Source organism: Rhineura floridana, chromosome 8 (assembly GCF_030035675.1).
Source record: "Rhineura floridana isolate rRhiFlo1 chromosome 8, rRhiFlo1.hap2, whole genome shotgun sequence".
NCBI lineage: Eukaryota > Metazoa > Chordata > Lepidosauria > Squamata > Rhineuridae > Rhineura > Rhineura floridana.
In genome coordinates, this window is record NC_084487.1 from 42,113,908 (window position 1) to 42,133,542 (window position 19,635).

At 41.7% G+C, this 19,635-nt stretch overlaps 1 protein-coding gene across 4 annotated transcripts in view; it reads right to left on the reverse strand.

Annotated features, from left to right (window-relative positions):
- Positions 1-3,945: 3,945 nt before the first annotated feature.
- Positions 3,946-19,635, reverse strand: part of IL2RB (interleukin 2 receptor subunit beta) — a 41,004-nt gene continuing 25,314 nt past the window's right edge. For 3 of the 4 annotated variants that reach the window (XM_061639049.1, XM_061639047.1, XM_061639048.1), the window contains 4 exons: positions 19,039-19,201; positions 14,223-14,349; positions 12,252-12,336; positions 3,946-9,726 (listed from right to left, as the gene is read on the reverse strand). In XM_061639049.1, the coding sequence (XP_061495033.1) occupies positions 8,938-9,726; positions 12,252-12,336; positions 14,223-14,349; positions 19,039-19,201 (1,164 nt within the window). In that variant the 3' untranslated portion in view covers positions 3,946-8,937. The remainder of the gene's footprint in view (positions 9,727-12,251; positions 12,337-14,222; positions 14,350-19,038; positions 19,202-19,635) is intronic. The other variant, XM_061639050.1, reaches the window with a different exon arrangement.

The following is a 19,635-nucleotide window of genomic DNA, read 5'->3' on the forward strand; positions in this document are numbered from 1 at the left end:
AGGCAACACTGATAAGCTGTTGGCACCAGTCTGTTGACACAACCAGCTCTGACATTCCGTGCCTTTTCATATCTCTCCATTCCTCAACCTCACTTTCTGTTTTGAAGACAAAACTTCTTTTACTCACTGTGGCCCAGTACGAAGCTGGCCCTTGTTTCTAGTTCCTTATTTGCCATTCTTAATGCCTTACTGAATTCAACAGGTGCAGACTGAATACGGAACAGGGGTATAACCACCTTTGCACCCCAAAATCACATTTGAATCATCCTAAACATATAACTGGATGGTTATCCCCTGGCAGCTGCTACAGCTATGCCTGGTTCAAAGGTCCAGAAGCCAAGTTAGATAGAGAGCTCCTTCTGGGTGTAATTATTTCAGAGTTCTGTGCAAATTCCCTGAGGGTCACAACCAGAGTTGTCAACCTGTTTTTTCCCTCACAAAAATCCAGCAGGTGAATATATATATTTTTTCATTTGGCCAGCAAAGGCTGTGCCAATTGCATTTCTACTTGTCATTAGGGATGGAAAGATCTGTCAATTTCAGTTCTCTTTGTTTCCCATTTTAAATTCAGTTCTCTGTATTTTTGCAACAATTTGTGAATTTTTAAAAAATCCTCATGAAAATCCTTCAGCATTGTTGTGCAAATTTCGCCTAAGAAAAACATTTTTGTATGCAGTTTTGACTGAGTTTTGCAAGCAATTTCTCCTAATATAATGCATTTCTGTATGTTATTTTCAAGAATATACTCATTTCTATGGACATTTTCCCCAATATGCATTTTTGTGAACATTGGTTGGTTGGTGAACTACATTGCAAAATCTGGGTAAGTGCAAATTTTGAAGAATAGCTATGTTTCAATTTTCATATTGTTTTAGAAAATGTGAATTTGATAAAATCTGCTTTCAGTATGAACCGAATTCAATTTCTGCCCCATCCCTACTTGTCATGCAGCTAATAACTCTCTCTCTCTCTCTCTGATGATTGATGATTGATGATGGTGATATACAGCAGCAACAGTTACGGCAGATTTTTAAAAATATGCTGATGTTGAAGATGATTCATGGTCCAGGGGATGAGGTTTGCCATTCCAGACCTAACTGATTAAAATTAGATACAGAACCTGCAGTATCCTGGGGAACAGAACAAGGAAGATCAAGATTTCCCTGACCCCAAATGTGCATACTAGCCCCTACAAATCTCCATTTTCTTATGTAACATTTTCTTCCTGGGGCTTTGATCATCAAGAAGGAAGAATGAAATGTGAATCTATGTAGTTCTTCATAGCTCATTCATTCCTCATCGCCATGGAATCCATGTATCTGAACAAAACAAGGACATGGCAGGCCAAAATTAGACCCAGTTGCAAAGGAATTGCACCCACCCACTGGAGCTGAATTTGGTTCTTGATGCCCATGTTTCCATGGGGATGTTGTGCGTCACTTCGTACACCACAAGCAAGGGACACACTGGCAAGGATGTCAAGGTGTTGCCTGAATGGAAATGCCACACCGCCTCTGCCCATCCTGCACCTGTTTCACAAGATGAATAAGAACATAAAAACACAAGAAGAGCACTGCCAGATCAGATCAAGGTCCTATATAGTCCAACATCTTGTTCTCACAGGACCCAGCCAATGTATATATGAGAAGCCCACAAGCAAGACCTCAATGAAAGAGCACTCTCCCCACTTGTGATTCCCAGCAACTGGTAGGCTTATTGCCTTCTGCAGTGGAAGCAGAGCGCAGCCATCATGGCTGGTAGACATTAAAATCACCTCTCTGTGCAACTGCCACCAAAACACACTTCATCAACACATAGAGCTGCAGTCTGCTAAAGCAGATGATGGCTGGGCTCTGTTAGTCCATTTTGCAGCTTTGCTCCTGTTGTATTCTAAAAGTCCTCATTTCCTTGGGGCCTTAATGGAGTAAATGGTAGTGCTCAAGCACCACAATCTCAAGTCTTCCATGCTGGCATCCATATGAGACCTTTTGGTTTCCTGGAAGAGCTAAGAGAAGGCCAACTGCAGAGCACTTGTTTTTCAGGCAGAAGATTCTATGGCTGCATTCCACATGGCATTATTTGAATGGGTTATAATGGTAGCGCTTCTGTCCTGATTTCTGAAATTCCATTCACACCACAGTACCTATTGCTTCAAGGAACCATGGCTATTTTGGCCAATATACCAGCATTTCATGCAACTGTGTTTCACAACGCTGCAAAGAACAGTGCCTTGTTTTCATCCCTCACCTATTATACACATGCACACTGTAGTTCCCCCAGAATTTATTGCTTGCGTTAGTGTCTGGACAGAGGGGGGAAGGAGGAAGGGAATGCTGCTCTCCATTCCTTTGCCGGAATAACAGTACAATTTTCATCAGGCAAAAAAAAATTGGCGCTCACCTAAAAGGCAGGAACGCCTTGGATGCCGGGATGCCTGTCACTTGAGCAGCTGCAGCTAGCGCAAAGCTCTGTGATCTTCTGGGTTCCCAGGCTTGCAAACAGATTGTTTCTGGTATTATTTATCATGAAAATTAGTGCTAAACTTCCACTACATTCCACCAGATTTCTGGAACTAGCTTTTACATCGCGTGAAAGGTCAAATATAATTACCAGGTAAGAAACTGTTGGAATAACAGAATAAAGTGCAGTGTACAGATGACAAAAGATCAATGGAAGGTCTGGTAAGAACCTGTTTAAGTTCCTCACCTACTAATTGTTGCCCTTGCAGGATACCAGAAAGCATGCCCAGAAACTGAGGTGTTGTCACCAAGTAAAGCAGAACTGGGGAACCTTTTTCAGCCAGAGGGCCACATTCCCTTCTGACAATCCTCCAGGGGCCACACGCCAGTGGTCGGTAGGGATGGGCGAGAAATTTGATTCAGTTCACATTTCAAACCAAACCTTTCACATTTGCACTTACTGAAACAATATGGGAACCAAAACACAGCTATCCTTTGAAATTCACACTTATTCAAATTTTACAAAGCATTCTCCAACCAAGCACTGCTTACAAAAAGGCATATGTTAGGGGAAAGTGTGCATAAAAATAAACACAGGTTAAAAAAAGATACAAAAATGCACTATATGTGAGAAATTACTTGCAAAAATGTGTGCATTACTCAAAACTGTTTACAAAAATGTGTTAGGCAAAATTCACACTGAAATAAGAATTTTCATGAGGATTTTTTAAACAAAACTTTCAAATTGCTGCAGAAATGTGGAGAACTGGATTTAAGATAGGAAAAATAAGAAACAGAGAACTGAAACGGATAGATCTTTCCATCCCTAGTGTTGGGTGGGGCAGCCAGAAGCAAAAGTGGGTGGAGCAACAAATGTAAAATTTACCTCTGTAGGTTACTTTTTGCACACACTAACACACTATCTATCCTCCATCCAGGAGAACAAGAGGTATTATCAGAGTTAAAGGGCATATTCCAGCCTGGCAAAAACACTCAAGGAGACTGTGAAGCAGGGCTGGTGAGGGGTGTGGGCTAAGGAGAGTGGGTGTGGCTGGGGACGAAGGTAGGCATGGGGAGAGTTCCAGGGGTCCAATAGATAGGCCTAAATAGGTGGGCTTAAACTTCCCATTTCTGAAGTGATGACAGATCTCCCAAACTATGGCTGTTTGCAGCTAACAGTCATATTTAAGTCAATTCCAGACCTGTTTAACTTTCATGGTTCCCAACCAAAGAATCCTAAGAGGAATTGTTTTGTGAAGGGGGATAGGAGGCCTTAAGAAAGAACTTCTTGAGTTTCTTTGAAGAGAGCCAGGAAAGTCAAAGTGTGTTTCCAAAAAGTTTAAATGTGGAGTGCAGACATATCCTTAACATCATAAAATGCAGGGTGACGTGAGAGGGCTTCCCTCTAACCTATCTTTCTGAAATCAGTGTAACAAATGTGATTTCGTTTGAATACAGGGATTTTATTATTTATTACATTTGCATACCATAGTTCCTCCAGAGAGCTCAAGATAACATATATGGATCCCCCCATTTTATCTGTGTGACATCTCTGGGAGACTGAGTGAGTGACTGCCCTAAGATCACGGTCAACATCAAAAACTGAAAGGGGATCTCCCTTCTAATGTATTAAGAACACACACACCCAGTTATCATCAGTGGTTCTTGTAATCAGGCTATGATCTAAAGGCACATGAAGCCACCACCTTGCTGAAGCTAAGCAGGTTTGGGTCTTGTCAGTGCCTGGATGGGAGGCCGTCTTGGGTTCCATGGTGAAAGAAAGGTGGGGTATAAATGTAAAAAATAAATAATCTAGTAAGCACATGAAGGCCAATACTTGCCAACAAACAAACAAACAATCAATCAAACAAACAAACAAACCTGTACACAGCATTGATTTGTTATCAGATAAGTGCAATCTACAATTAAATGTTTTGACTTACATTTCCTGTTTTTGTTAGAACAAAGAGTGTCGGTAATGACTGAGGTTAGCACTGAGGCAAGCACAATATTAACAAGAAAACCACCCAGCGATGCAACACTGCAGAGGTGGCAGCACAGACATACTTTGGTATTTCATGGCTTCCTGTTCTATAATCAGGACAAACTCTATAGTGCAGTATTTTCCATGGTAAAATTTACGCCCAATAAAAACTTCCATTCCTTATTACATAATACTTATTACATACTAGGAGTCCAACATAAATACACAGATGTTTTGGCTTTACAACATGATCAACAGAGTTAAAGGATGTATACAAGAGAGAAAACCATTGGTGTGCCTATTGCTACAAAGAGAACAAAAGGACAGGGTCCTGTCCCAAGTAACTCACAATCTAAAATTCTAATATCAGTGCATGAGGGCATGCATTTAAGTACATTACTTTTCTTTTCTTTTTAAAATGGAGAAACTTTGTAGTAAACTGGAAAAGTTCTTTGATTGCTCATTCCATCCTTGCAGATTTCTAGAAATTTGGAAGGAATTCATTTTCTAAGATTTCTTGATTCATCTTGATACAAGTCCAGGAAGAGGTGATGAAGAAGAAAAATAAATACATGTGATAACTGGAAATGGCTATTATGGCAGTCATGCAAATGCTGCATTATGGAAAAAGCAGTACTTCTACACAATATTATTGTGATGATAGTACATCTGCTTCAAAGCAGGGCGGAAGCATGGCAAATGTTAATTGAATACTTAATGCTTTGAAGTAAATGATTCTGTTTTTGTTTTAGGCACAGGTGCAGAACTGTATCTATTTATGTGAGATGATTCACCCATCATCTCTGTAAATTATGTGATGATTTCCTCAAGTAAGGGAAACAACAGAACAGGCTATATCAATTAGACAAATTTTTACTGGTACAGGCTAGGGAGGGGGTTCGCTGCCTAGTTCTGATCTGCTTGTATTCTGTTGTTCAATCCCAATCCACATTTTTTTTTCCCCACTTGCTTTTGCACTCACTGATTTGATCCGCTGTTGGGTGGTTTTTTTGGTGGCAAAAAAAATTACATAATTTTTAACATAAATGCTTATGTAAATCCATGGAAGTTAATGGATAATAGCGACTGTAATTACAAAGATAATTACGTAAAATTAGGGGGGGATTAAAAATAAAAGCCATGCTGATTACAGCCACAGCCCACTGCAAATATCAATGCCAGTCCAAAAAGACAGTGGACTGTTGAATTCAGTCAAAATCCGGTACTAAGTCCAATTTAGCAGATATTCTCCCCTGTCCCTAGTACAGGCTATGAACTCTGCTGCTCCATAATAATCTTATCGTAATCAAATGAAAGAGAGATATTTTGTCCTGCAAGACAAAAAGACATCACTAGAATATTCCAGTTGTAATGGGAAATTAGGTTTGCTTTTATTGTGAAAATATTTCCTGTACTTAAACATGGAAGAACATGCACTAATGGTCCTATTGTAGGTATTTCTGTATTTTCTGTAGTCCACCTTTCTTCTGCAAGCGACCTCAAAGTGACTAATAGCATAGCACAATTCAAAATAATAAGACTAATATATCAGAAATACTATAATAAAGTTTTTTAAAAAGTGGTAAGAACAACAAATACTATAATAAAGTTTTTTAAAAAGTGGTAAGAAACTACAGTAGTCAAGAAAATACAATTCATCAGCAGTAAATAATAATGATAATGATAATAATAATAATATATTTGTTTTCATTACAGGGTCATAGTCTGGCTTTGAATCAAAGGGCTTTGAATCATTTTAATCATAATCATTTGACTCACCCTGTGACATGCCTGGACCTAAAGGTCAAGAGGGACTGTAGCTCAGTAGTAGAGCATCTACCTGCTTTGCATGCAGAAGGTCCCAGGGCAAAGACCTCTGCCTGAAATCCTGGAGAGCCACTGCCAGTCAGAGTAGACAATACTGAGCTAGATGGCCGAACAGTCTGATTTGATAATGCAGCTTTCTGTGTTGGGAGTAAGTCCCTGTTCAAAGTCAATGGGGATTACTTCCATTACTGGCAAAATCTAAGTTGCATCTTATCCCCCTTGTTTTCCTTTTCATATTTATATTTCATTATTTATGCTTTTTGTTGGAATCATTGAATCTGATTAGTTTTGGGGTATTGGTGAATTCTTAATGACATTGGGTTGTTAACTTGTGGGGTTGTATTGTTTTGTGTTATTATAGTTGTTTATCCTTTTTTCTTGGTTCCTTTTGTAATACTTATTATGATTATGATAAAAACATTTTTTTTACAAAAGATCTCATATTAAGTTCCCAGCATCTCTGGGTGAAGTCGGGAAAAGACTCCTTTTTGAAACCTTGGAGAATTGCTCCCAGTCAACACAGAGATAATACTGACTAGCTAGGTGGACTAATGGTCTGATTTGGTATAAGTCATTTACCTGGGAGTAAGCACCACTGAATTCAATAGGACTTACTTCTGAGTGGACATGATTAGAATTGCATGGTTAGTTCCTGCGAGTGAGCAGGGACAAGTAAACCCCCTTGAGATATACTTAGGGACAGAGAAGAGGTCTACATCTCAGAAGACCATCCCTCTGCCTCATCCTCTTTGAGAACCTTCTTTCCATTATTTCTTATTTTCCCTATAGGTTGTGGGCTTGCAGCTTATTTTGTGCAAAGGGTGCAATGGCCACTTGAGATAAGGAATGAGAGGATCCTATGGGCATAGGGTTGCCAGGTTCAGGGCCTGAGACTGATCCTGTATCTTTAGGAGAAGAGAAAGTCAGCCAAGTGCAGGTGTTCTTGCAACACTGTAATAGGAAAAACCACAAGGTGGAATTCTACCTTCTCCCTGCACAACTTTTAAAGATACAGAAGACCTCTTGGTTGCCAGGCCCAGCCTCACTTGGCTGACTTTCTCTTCTCCTAAAGATACAGGATCAGTCTCAGGCCCTGAGCCTGGCAACCCTATATGGGCAGGGCTGATGAGAAATAATGGTCTTAAGAGCAAAAGGAATCTACCCTAGACCATAGAATGATGGATGGAAGAAATCTCTGGGAGTTAGCAAGCAAAAAGTAGTGTTTTGCAGAAAAGAAACATTGGAGGCCCAAAAGCTGATTTGTATATACTTCCTTGACTTCTGTGGTGATTGATTTCAAAAACGGAAAGGAGACGAAAAAGAGAGGGATGTTGTAAACGTTTCAATAGAAATAATAAAAAAGCAGGTTACCTAACTTTTACACCAGCCTTGTAAATGAGAGCCAGTGTGGCGTAGTGGTTAGAGTGTTGGACTATGACCTGGGAGAACAGGGTTCAAATCCCCACACAGCCATGAAGCTCACTGGGTGACCTTGGACCAGTCACTGCCTCTTAGCCTCAGAGGAAGGCAATGATAAAGCCACCTCTAAATACTGCTTACCATGAAAACTCTATTCATAGGGTCTCCTTGAGTCGGAATCGACTTGAAGGCAGCCCATTTCTATTTGTAAATGAACCCATGGAAGTTATTAGCCTGCAAAGTCTTGCTGGAAGGTAGCAGAGGATGGATATATTGCTGGAAGGTAGCAGAGGATGGATAGAAAACTCCATTGATTCTCAGTCAGATTGCTGCATTTTTATGCTGGGCTTGGAGAAGGAGGTTTCTGGTTTCTAGCAACCTACTTTGTTTATATCTGGGATGGGGAACCTCTGGCTCTCCAGATGTTGCTGGACTACAGCTTCCATCCTCCCTGATTATTGGCCATGCTGGCTGGGGATGATGAGCATTGGAGTCCAGCAACATCTGGAGGGCCACAAGTTTCTCATCACTGGTTTATATTCTACTTGCAGAAGAGAGAAAGAGCACTCATAAGAACATAAGAACATAAGAAGAGCCTGCTGGATCAGGCCAGTGGCCCATCTAGTCCAGCATCCTGTTCTCACAGTGGTCAACCAGGTGCCTGGGGGAAGCCCGCAAGCAGGACCCGAGTGCAAGAACACTCTCCCCTCCTGAGGCTTCCGGCAACTGGTTTTCAGAAGCATGCTGCCTCTGACTAGGGTGGCAGAGCACAGCCATCACGGCTAGTAGCCATTGATAGCCCTGTCCTCCATGAATTTGTCTAATCTTCTTTTAAAGCCATCCAAGCTGGTGGCCATTACTGCATCTTGTGGGAGCAAATTCCATAGTTTAACTATGCGCTGAGTAAAGAAGTACTTCCTTTTGTCTGTCCTGAATCTTCCAACATTCAGCTTCTTCCTCTGACAATCTATTCACTTGCCTGTATGGAATTCTATGTGCTCACCTGCATGTAGTTCCTTGTCACTCATGGCTACCATGTGAGTGCTTACATACGAGACTGTTTATAACCAGGTTAAAATATATCAAAGCTTCCATGCTACTTAAAATGCAAGTCCCACTGCCTGTTAAAAATCCCGTGTTCCATTTTTTCTTCTTTGACGAGGCTGAATTGATGAATTTTATATTTCAAGGAGCAGGTTTAATTGTCTTACTTTCAGAAACAGTCTCCCCTTGCATGGTTCTCAGAATTCAAACAGAATGATGGCTGTAATGGCCTTGGAGATCCTTCAAGGACAAATAGGCCTCAGAAGAACTGGGGACCTGACTGGAGGATCCGGCTCTGCAGAGATCATTGGCCTGGCCTGGATTCTGAACCATAGCCTGGAGAAATGCAGGCCTATTCTCTTCCTTGGAACCGTTAGGAGGATCAATGTTTCTGATTGCTTCTGTTCCATCAGTATTGCTTCCAGACTGCTCTAGGACACATGAAAATTCCATGGAATGCTGCTCTGGAGACTTGGAGGATTGAACCGTGGCCTCATCCCCTTCTCTGTCTTCATCCTGCTCCACTTCTGACACCACTGGGGAGCTCCCCCCTGATGGAAGAGCTCTTGGACAAGCTCCAACCTTCTGATTTGGACCCTTTGCTTCTTGCAGAAGAGAATCATTCTCCTGGCCTGTCATGATGCTATAGGCAGGTGGCGGTTGGTTGTCCCTCATTTCATGGAGCACTTTATAGGAGTCCGAGTTGCCATCCTCGCCGCCACTGAACTCTTGAGCAACAGGGTCGTAGGTGAAATACACCTTGCAGGGCTCAATCTCAAGGGAGTCAAGGTGGTGGAAGAAAAAATAGCCCCGGTTGGTAAAACAGCTGGATGAGGAATGTCCACTGGTCTCTGGTGTGTCCATATTAGTAAGACATTCCTTGGGAAGGAGGAGGCAAGACTCCTGGTTGCCTTTCTGCATTATCTCAAGCACAGAGACATCTGGAACTGCAGTGACCATGTGGAAGGAAGATGCTGGAGAGGACAACCATTTCTGTTGTTTTTTTGGGGGGAGGAAAACACAAAAATAAAATAAGGGGTAATGTTCAAACAGCTGCAATGCAACCATCAAACAAATATAGAGAAGCTGGGGAGGTCTCCCTTCACTTCCATCAATAAACTGATTTATCAATAAACTTCCATCAATAAACCACATTTCTGAACATCATTCCCATATATAGAATAGCTTTCCCTGACCTATAATCCAAGGGTGGGGATATGGATCTGGGTGGTGGGTCAAATCCTGAGTCCCTCAACCTCAGTGAGATACTTTGACAGGTGAGCAGTGCCCCACCCACCTGTCAATCACTATGACATCAGGCAATGAATTTTTCCTTTTCAAGCCATGCCGCAATAGAAAAGGCAAGGCAAGTCTATCAGCAGACTCCAAGCTTGCTTTCTGCAAGGATCAGCTGTGCAACTGAGTTTATGGAGTTGGTCCAGTGGCCTTGAAGTCACTGTAGGCCCCTGTTACTTTTTGCCGGAGCTTGGAAAAGTTACTTTTTTGAACTACAGCTCCCATCAGCCCAATCCAGTGACTATGCTGGCTGGGGCTGATGGAAGTTGTAGTTCAAAAAAGTAACTTTTCCAAGCTCTGCTTTTTGCTTGCTCCCAGCAAACTATGGTCTGACACTACAATTGCCAGATAGAGGGATGCTTGGAGACTTAACAGGTGAAATGAAACTTGCATCCCTATGCGGCTGTCCTGTGTGCTGCTGACCAAAAATAATTAAAATGAATGTAAGGAGAGAAGCATCATTAGGGAGGGAGGCATTTTTATGGGTGTTGTGCATGGACACTAACCATCTTTAGATATTTAAAAGAATACATGAGGGCTCTAATTGTACATGTAGATGAAGGGCAGCCTTCTCTATATAAAATTTAAAATGTTAAAGCAGCCACAGGGACCTCCTGTTTTGATCAAAGCTGTGGTGTAGGAGGGAAAACTTCCTCCCCCCCCCGTACTGTTTTCCAGATCTAAATGCCTCCCTCTTGCCTAAAAGCTTTAATTAGCCCAGCAGCAAAAAAAAAAGGCAGATGGGTGCTGCTGCAGCCTAGCTGTATCATACTTGCTAGAAGTTTTGGGGGTGGAGAGTGTGATTTAGGTTAGAAAATGGGACAGGGCAAAGGGGTTAAACACTCCATCCCATGACACCACTGCTCTGATCAAAATCCAAGCCCCCAGCAGCTGCTTCCAATTTTTCTTTTTGTAAAAAAACCCAGCCACCACCCTTTGGGGGAGTCAGCTGCAGTTCTCCTGTCTCCCTTGGCAGCAAGTTTTAAGCGTATATAGCATTTTGGCTAATAATTAAGATTATTGAATGGTTTTCAAATATATGAAGGGCTGTGACACAGAAGCAGAAGCTAGGCTTGCTCTCTGTTCCTCCAGAGGGCAGGACTAGAACCATCAGATGGATAGTTCAGGGAGGTGGGTTTCAGCTAAATATTAGAAGAAACTTTCTAACTGTAAGAGCTCTTCAACAGCAGAACAGACTGCCTGGGGATATGGTCGGCTCTTCTTCCTTGGAGTGATTTAAGCAGAGGCAGAAGAGCCATCTGTGTCAGGTATGCTACAGTTGCATGCGATCTTGCACTGACCAGGGGATTGGACTAGATGACCTCTACGGTTTCCTTCCAACTCTATGATTCTGTGGCTCTGGTTTACATTGTTCCTAATCTGTTAGCTTCCCTTCAGAGTAAGGTGGCATATGGTTTGAATATGATAAAAAAGAAGTCTGTAGGAAATATGGTCTAGTAGCTTCATTAGACTGGCCGTACTACTTACTGCTACAAACCTGAACGGGAAGAAATTCAATTCAGTCTGCATTTCAACGTGACCCTATCTAATTGGCACTTCCTGAAACAATTTGTGGGTTGAAAAACAGTTACCCTTCAAAATTTGTACTATTCTGAATTTTAGGATGCAGTTCCCAAACCCAAAAATGTGTACAGAAATTCATTATATTAGGGAAGACTGCTAGCAAAAATGTGCTATTTATTTATTTATGATTAAATTTATATCCTGCCCTTCCTCCCTCATTGTATTAGGGAAAATTGCATAGAAAATGTGTATATTAGGAGAAATGCACACGAATATGCTGAGAATTTTTTGGGGGGGGCTTTTTTAAAATAAAAAATAGCAAACTGATGTGGGAATCTGGCAAACTGAATTCAAGGCTGAAAAAATGAGAAAGACAGGAAAAATCAAAACTGATAGATTAATCCATCCCTACCAGATACCGGCAATATTTGCATGGATTCTGATTTATCTAAATTAGTCAATGGCAATTTTCAAATAGTCAAAACCCACATGCAATACAAATACTCTAATAAGAAGTGTTGGGATGCTTGTCAACACACACAAAAATCTGCAAAGTGGCGTGCAAATGTTGCAAACTGAATGTTGAGACTGGAAAAAGGAGAAACGGAAAGAAACCAAAATGGACAGATTTGTCTGTCCCTAATTATAGGCAGCAGGCTTGTCCTCAGTCTCCCTCTCAGCTTCTCAGGCCTCCATACCTGGACATCTCCTCCGTGGAGAGCAGCGAGAGATGGGAAGAACTCCACTGGGTCTGGCAAATGGCTCTTCAGCACTTTCCTTAAGCTAAAGCAGACAGAGCTTGGGTGAGAAGGATGCAGAGGGGAAATTGGGTTGGTGAACACCAACAACCATACATAGCAGAAATTGGAGGACCGTGGACCTGTTGTATCAATGGTGGACCATTTCATTAGGAACATAGGAAGCTGCCTTATACTTAATCAGACCACAGGTCCATCAAGTTCAGTATTGTCTACATTGACTACCAGCAACTCTCTGGGGTTTGAGGCAGGAAGTCTCTCTTTGCCCTACCCAGAGATGCTGGGGATTGAACCTGGGACCTTCTGCTCTACCACTGAGCAATGGCTCTTCCCTGTTTCGCTTCATTGCAAAAAGGCAACAGGGGCACGAAACAACATCATAAAGCCTCAGCCTAGTGCTCTCTATTTTGTTATGATGAACAAAATCTAAGGATGCATTATTCTGTATTCTCCAAAGCACAATAGAAAAGGAGGATTTGGATGACTGGGAACCATGTGAGATTTCCTACTTCAGTTGCAGAAATCCAGAGAAGTAGAGAATTGGTAACAAGGCTCCGATGTCTCTTTGGAGACATCTTGGGCTGGTTCTGGCCATGGAGAAGAAGGCGGTGGTCTCCGCCATGCCCCCTCTATAATGAGTTTCCGCCGGGCCATGAAGACCTGGCTCTTCAGGCAGGCTTTTGGGGTGGGCTAGATTTTATCGTCATTGTTTTCAGATTTTTAATGTCTATTATATTTGTATGTCTATTTTGTACGTCGCCCAGAGTGACTGGATAGCCAGCCAGATGGGCGACTAAGAAATTCAATAAATAAACAAATAAACAGAAACATGAGACAGTGGAGTAGTCTGTACTACTTCATACTGCAAGTAGGGGATACCAGTTTTGAATATTCCCCCTGAGGAAAATAAATCCTTGCAAGCAGAAAATTACATTAGGGACAAAGGCTGAAGCCCATGTCTATCTCTGCTGGGCTACCCTTTGGCTTATGATGAGTTTACATCAAGGATAATTAAAAGATTAAAATTGGGACCCCCCACCTACAGTCAGAAGTAACAGCCCATTCTACCACATCATTTCCATCCCACCACATCCTGTTGATGTCTGGATCCCTGTGAGAAGTAACAAATATCACAACTACCAATGATGTCAGGTGATGGGACACTTTGAAGTCCCCAAGATTGCTGGGATTTCTAAACACCATGCAGGGCCTCCAAAGAGTCTTGTGTGGTGCTTTAAACATCACTGATCAGCTGATTGCCAGCACCAAACAGGGCTCTTCACATAGGGCTTGCAAAGAACCCTGAAAGGTGCTTTGGAGTGGTGACGATCAGCTGATCATCATACTTCAAAGCAATGAGCAGGGCTGTTTGTAAGGGGCTTGCAAAGAGTGCTGCTCGGTCCTTTGCAAGCACCTTCAAGGATCAGCTCACTGTGGAGTGGTAATTCAGCCAATTCCATAGAAGTTGAAATCCGTGCCTATCAGCTGATTAGTGCTGACTTCAAGCTCTACTTTCCGCTGCAATCAGCTGCTCTACACAGATGATCCCAGCAGGCTTGCTCTCACCACCATTACATTTTATGATGACTTTAAATGTTATAAAGTTCATGTAATCAAACAGAGTTATTTGTTGGATATTGTTTTGAAATGATTTAGTACTTGATTGCTAATGATGCAGTCAATTGCATTTTTGTTCTGTTGTGAACCTTTTTGAACATATTTATATGGAAAAGTGACAACAACAACAGTAATAATAGCAGCACATGACACCAATGTTATGGTCAACTGCAGAGGGGCAGTGCTTGTGAGGGGTGGGTGGGAGGAGAGGGGGGGCTCTTAATTGTCCTAAAGACACATGGTTAATATCTCATGATGGTGGAAGAGGGAGGCAAGATCGTTGTTCTCTTTTACCATTTTGATGTCGGTGTTTTGCCCAGCAAGAAAATGGTGATGAGGAAGATGGAGATGAAGATGGCACACCCAACAAGCGTGAGAAGAACTGGCAGGAAGGCACTTGGAGCTGGTGCTTCAAGAAGAGCTAGAAGGAGACAAAGAGAAGTTAGCTATTCATTGATGACAGGCATTTCCCATCTGAGCCAAAGGAGGAGTCCTTACTAGAGCTGTGTGCAAATGGCCTCTCAAAATTCACCCTGTTGGTAGACAGGGAAACTGGATGGAGATTTCACAGAATTTCTCAAGGGGGATGAGAAATTCTCCAACAGTTTCTCAGCGGTAGAGCCCACCCATTAGCAGTGGAAGATGCACAGCTGCTTTTCCTGCTATGATTCTTTTTTGTATGTGTTGCTGCGACTGTGTTGTCAGCCTGGCCACCACCCTACAGCCTCCACAGTGACCCAGACGTAACACCATTCCAGGGCATTGCGAGGTAAGGGTAGTGGGAAACCAGTGGATGCTAGAAAAAATGCTGGAGGATATTGAGAGAAACATCTGCAAGGCAGTCTTTTTTTTCTTAGGGGTGAAAAAGAAAAATCTCAGATTTTTTCTCCAAAAATTTCATCTGGGAAACTTTGGCTCAGTTCTAACCTTTAATGGAGTGAATGGGTTTAAGGATGTACAACTGAATGCAAAACTGCAAGCTTTGAGCTCCATTTAACAAATCAGAGGGAGGTTATGAAAGGCTGAAGCACTTTTGTAGTGCTGCCTGAAATAGTTAATAATAAATCATATTTACATTTTTATCCTGCTCTTCCTCTGAGGAACTCAGGGAAGCAAAGTTCTTCACCATCATTTCATCCCAACAACAACCCTGTGAGGTAGCTTAAGCTGAGAGATAGCGACTTGCCCAAGGACACACACTGTACTTGGTGGCTGAATGAAGATTTGAACCCAGGTCTTCTTGGTCTCAGCCTAACACTCTAACCACTTTGCAATACTGCAAAACTGCACTGCCTAGAACATACAACCAGTTTATCTCCTGCATTTGCAAAATTTTCCTGCAGCACAAAGCTCACACATTTTTGTAGGTATTAAGAACAAAAGAGGAGCCTGCACGTGTCAGACTAAAGGTCCATCTAGTCCAGCATCCTGTAACCCAGATGGCCATCCAGATGTTGCTGAACTACAACTCTCATCTTCCCCGGCCATTGACTTTTAAAGCGATCTAAGTTAGTGGCCATCATTGCCTCTTTGAGGAGCAAATTTCATAATTTAACTATGTGCTGTGCGAAGAAGTACTTTCTTTTGTCTGTCCTGAATCTCCCAACATTCATCTTCATTGGATGGCTACTGGTTCTAGTGTTATGAGAGAGGGAGAAAAACTTTTCTCTATCTACTTTCTCCATGTCATGCATAATTTTATTCACTTCTATCATGTCTCCTCCTACTTGCCTTTGCTCTATACTAAAAGGCCCCAAGTGCTGCAACCTTTCCTCAGAGAGGAGTTGGTCCATACCCTTGATCATTTTTGGTTGCCCTTTTCTGAACCTTTCCTAGCTCTACATTATAATGTGAATGTAAAGCCTACATATGTCAGAATGCTCACTCACATTACAAATGGTTCCCTTTTGGTTTCCTTTCCACCTGATCAAACAACACCATAAATTGTGCAGAATAGGCACAAAGGCAACGGAAGCCTCATGTATGTTAATGCTCTAAGTGTCTCCTATGAAAAGGTCATGAGTCCCTTCTCCTAGAAAAAATGTGTTGGCTGGAATTTAGGTGTTGTATTATGGCATTTAGGTTACATATTCTGGAGTGCCATCTTCTGGTTCTTTTTTTCATACCTAAATGTTTCCATATACTTAGACAAACAGGACACAACCAGATCTCCAAGTAAAGCTCAGTTGCTCATACCTGCTGCATTTGACAACCACAGCTCCCTCCCCCGACCTGTTATGGTTATCTGAAGTGCTTGGAATGCTTTTAAGCCAGGGTGGGAAACCTTTTTGGCCCAGTGGGCTAGATAGTCATTTGTCCCCACCCCCACAGGAAAACTTTGACAGGTAGATGGGACAACCCATCTGTCAATCATTTGACATTATTAGGAAATCAGTTGATTGACAGATGAGTTGTCCTGCCCACCTGTCAAAGTCTCTTGTGCAGTGCTTCCCAGGATCCTAACAGGTAGCTGGTTGTCGGATGCCTGGGAACTGTAGCACAAGGCGCTTTGTAACATAAGGGGCTTGCCACTTGGAAAGTAGCAAGAATAGGGCTAGCAAGGTTGCATTACTGAGTTCCCCAGAGGCTCACCTTATAGTAGGGATGGACAAGAAATTTGATTACGTTTGCATTTAAAGCTGAATTTATAAAATCTAAACTTTCTGAAACAATATAACTGAAACAAAGCCATCCTTCGAAATTTGTGATGCAGTTCTCCAACCAAGCAATATTTTACAAAAATACATATATTATGGGAAAGTGTGCATAAAATAAATATATTTGTGAAAATAACATACAAAAGTATATGTAAGCATACAAATATTGGGAGCAATTGCTTGTAAAAATTGTGTACATTAGTTAAAATGCATACAAGAATGGATTTATTAGGAGAAATTTGCACTAAAATGCTGAAAATTTTTCATGAGGAATTTTTTTAAAAAAACACAAATTGTTGCAGAAATGTGGAGAACCAAATTTAAGATTAGAAAAATGAGAAACCGAGAGAACCAAAACTGACAGATCATCCCATCCCTACTTTATAAACCTATGGATCATTTGCCTTGCGCAGTGAGACAACTCAAGCAGGGGAAGAAAGCAGGTGCAACAGGTTGTATCCAATTAACCTTTACTGAGAATGGATCTACACGGGCCATGCTCATTCATTTCAGTGGATCTACTCCAAGTATGACTAGTGTTGGATACAACCCAATGAACCTTGGTTTGCCTGGTCCTTAAAGCTGGTTTACTCGGTTGCCAAGTATGTAATTTCCAGCCTACAGTTGAGTGTGGGAGCAAGTTTCAGGCTCATCCATGCCTAGGGCAACTAGACAAACAAAAGGACAGGGCTCCTTTTGTAGGTGAGATTCCCTCTTCTACATCAAGGTACAGGACTCCTGTCCTCTTTTGCACCTGGCCATCCAATCTATGCCCCCTTTCCACTGGATGTTTCTAGTAGAGGTGCCTGAAAAACTTGACATTTGCAATTTACCATATGCATTGGCCTTACCTGCACCTTTTAATGAATGTGCAGATCGGAACATAGTTATCAACCGGACTGCATACTTCTGTTGAAATGTTACAGCATAGAACTCAGTCGTTCAGCAATGTAATCCTAAGAGTGTTGATTCAGAAGTAAATCCTACTATGTCCAGGGGGACTCTCTCCCTAGTTACAAGGCTTGCCAAGCATTTTGAGTCTCTGGGCACTTAGCAAACCAGAGAAATTATTGCATGCATACCACAACCAAGCCCACACTGCAACTTATTCTATAGACTACAAGAGAATGCTTCTTTCGAGCCTAATTTCAGTGGTGTGTGTGGTTTACTCAGTTGCTAGGGATGTAGTTTCCAGCATATAGTTGAGTGTGGGAGGAAGTCTCAGGCTCATTCATGCCTAGGGCAACAACTAAACAGGTGCTGGGAGAGGGGACCCTGTGGGTGACAGGGAATTCCTCTGAGGGGACGTGTATGCCCAGGAACACCACATTGGCAACTCTTGCCCTAGTAAATGAGGTTAGGATTGCACCCTATAAGTATCAAAATAGGTTTAGAAATTCATACTTTGAGGGGGAAAATACATCTTTCATTGTGAATTTTCATACAGTTTTTCTTTAAGTCTCTCATATGAATGTATTGGTGAGACAGAATGGGCTTATGGGTAAATACATGCAAAACTGACATGGACTAGAAATAGCCTGATTTGCTCCTGTTTTTGCATGTGCATAGGCCTCTGATCATGAAACATTGATTGATTGATAAAATTACGGACAAAGACCAGTCCATACACAATTGTACAACAAGTGCAAAATAGAAAAAAAGTAAATTATTATTGTTGTTGTTGTTGTTTTATATCCCACCCTTCTTCCCAGCAGGAGCCCAGGGCAGCATATAATATAACTCTTGTACATAATAAAAGGAAGCAGACCACAATAAAAGATTTCCTTGTAAAACATAAAACTATTAGAGATTAACATTACAAAAATATTATTTAATGCTTACTCTCCGACACTCAATAGAAGCTGCAAGGAAGCTGGCCACTTTTATTGTGACCCCGGGGGTTCCGGTCAGACAACAAGTACCTCCAGATAAAACAAGTTGGATCTGCCAGGAGTTTTTGTTAGTATTGGAGTAATAAAAATAGATCTAAAATCATGATAAAAATAGAGTAACACATGGGCAATTGTCTCCACCACTCCTGAACCACAAGGGCACAGATGCTCTCAATAGGGTACTCTCTTATATCTGGTTCCAGGAAAGCGGAAGGTAAAACATTGAACTTGGCTAATGTAAAAGCTTTCCTATCTTTAGGGATAGTCAGTTTTATTAAATCATTTGAAGGTGTAAATTGTGCGATATTATCCCTAAAGTCTGGGTAAAGTGTGGCCAACCCTAAATGTTCTTGATCATGCAACATATTGCTCACATACTGAAAAGGTATCTGCACGTCTCAAAGACATTTTCCCATATCCCACAACATATATATGCACACTTGTTTACATGATCTGTGTGACCTGACACTCGGTCCTCCTTCCCCATTTTTGTAAAGGCTTTGGAGTCCTTATCTACCCCATTACTCAAGTATCACACAGGCCTTCTTCTGTGAGCCCTACTTTTAGGTTCAGTCTTCCATGTTACAGGTGTGCTCCAATTGCTCCATATGCTCTTGTACCCACGTGGTATCACGCGGACAGCTGCCTCATAGACTGTGTCAGGAGAAAGACTCTCAAATTTTAGCCATTTCTGATCCTGAGCCATGAAGAGGATTGTGTTAGCCTGCAAAATGGAGTCAAAGACAGGCAATTATTTTGATTATACACGACAGATTTGCCCATTCCCTGCCCTCTAATAGAACATGGCCATTGCTAGCTAGCTTTATCCTCCATGAATTTATCAAATCGCCTTTTAAAGCCATCCAAGTAGATGGCCATCATCACCTCTTATGGCAGCAAATTCCATAGTTTAACTATGCGCTGTGTAAAGGACTTTCTTTTGTCTGTCCTGAATCTTCCAACATTCAGCTTCATTAGATGCCCGTGAGTACTAGTGTTATGGGAGAGGGAGAAAAACCTTTCACTATCCACTTTGTCCACACATGCATCATTTTATACATCTCTATCATATCTCCTCTTCCTTGCCTTTTCTGTGAACTAACAAGTTCCAAATGTTGTAATCGTCCCTTATAAGGAGTTGCTCCATTCCCTTGATTA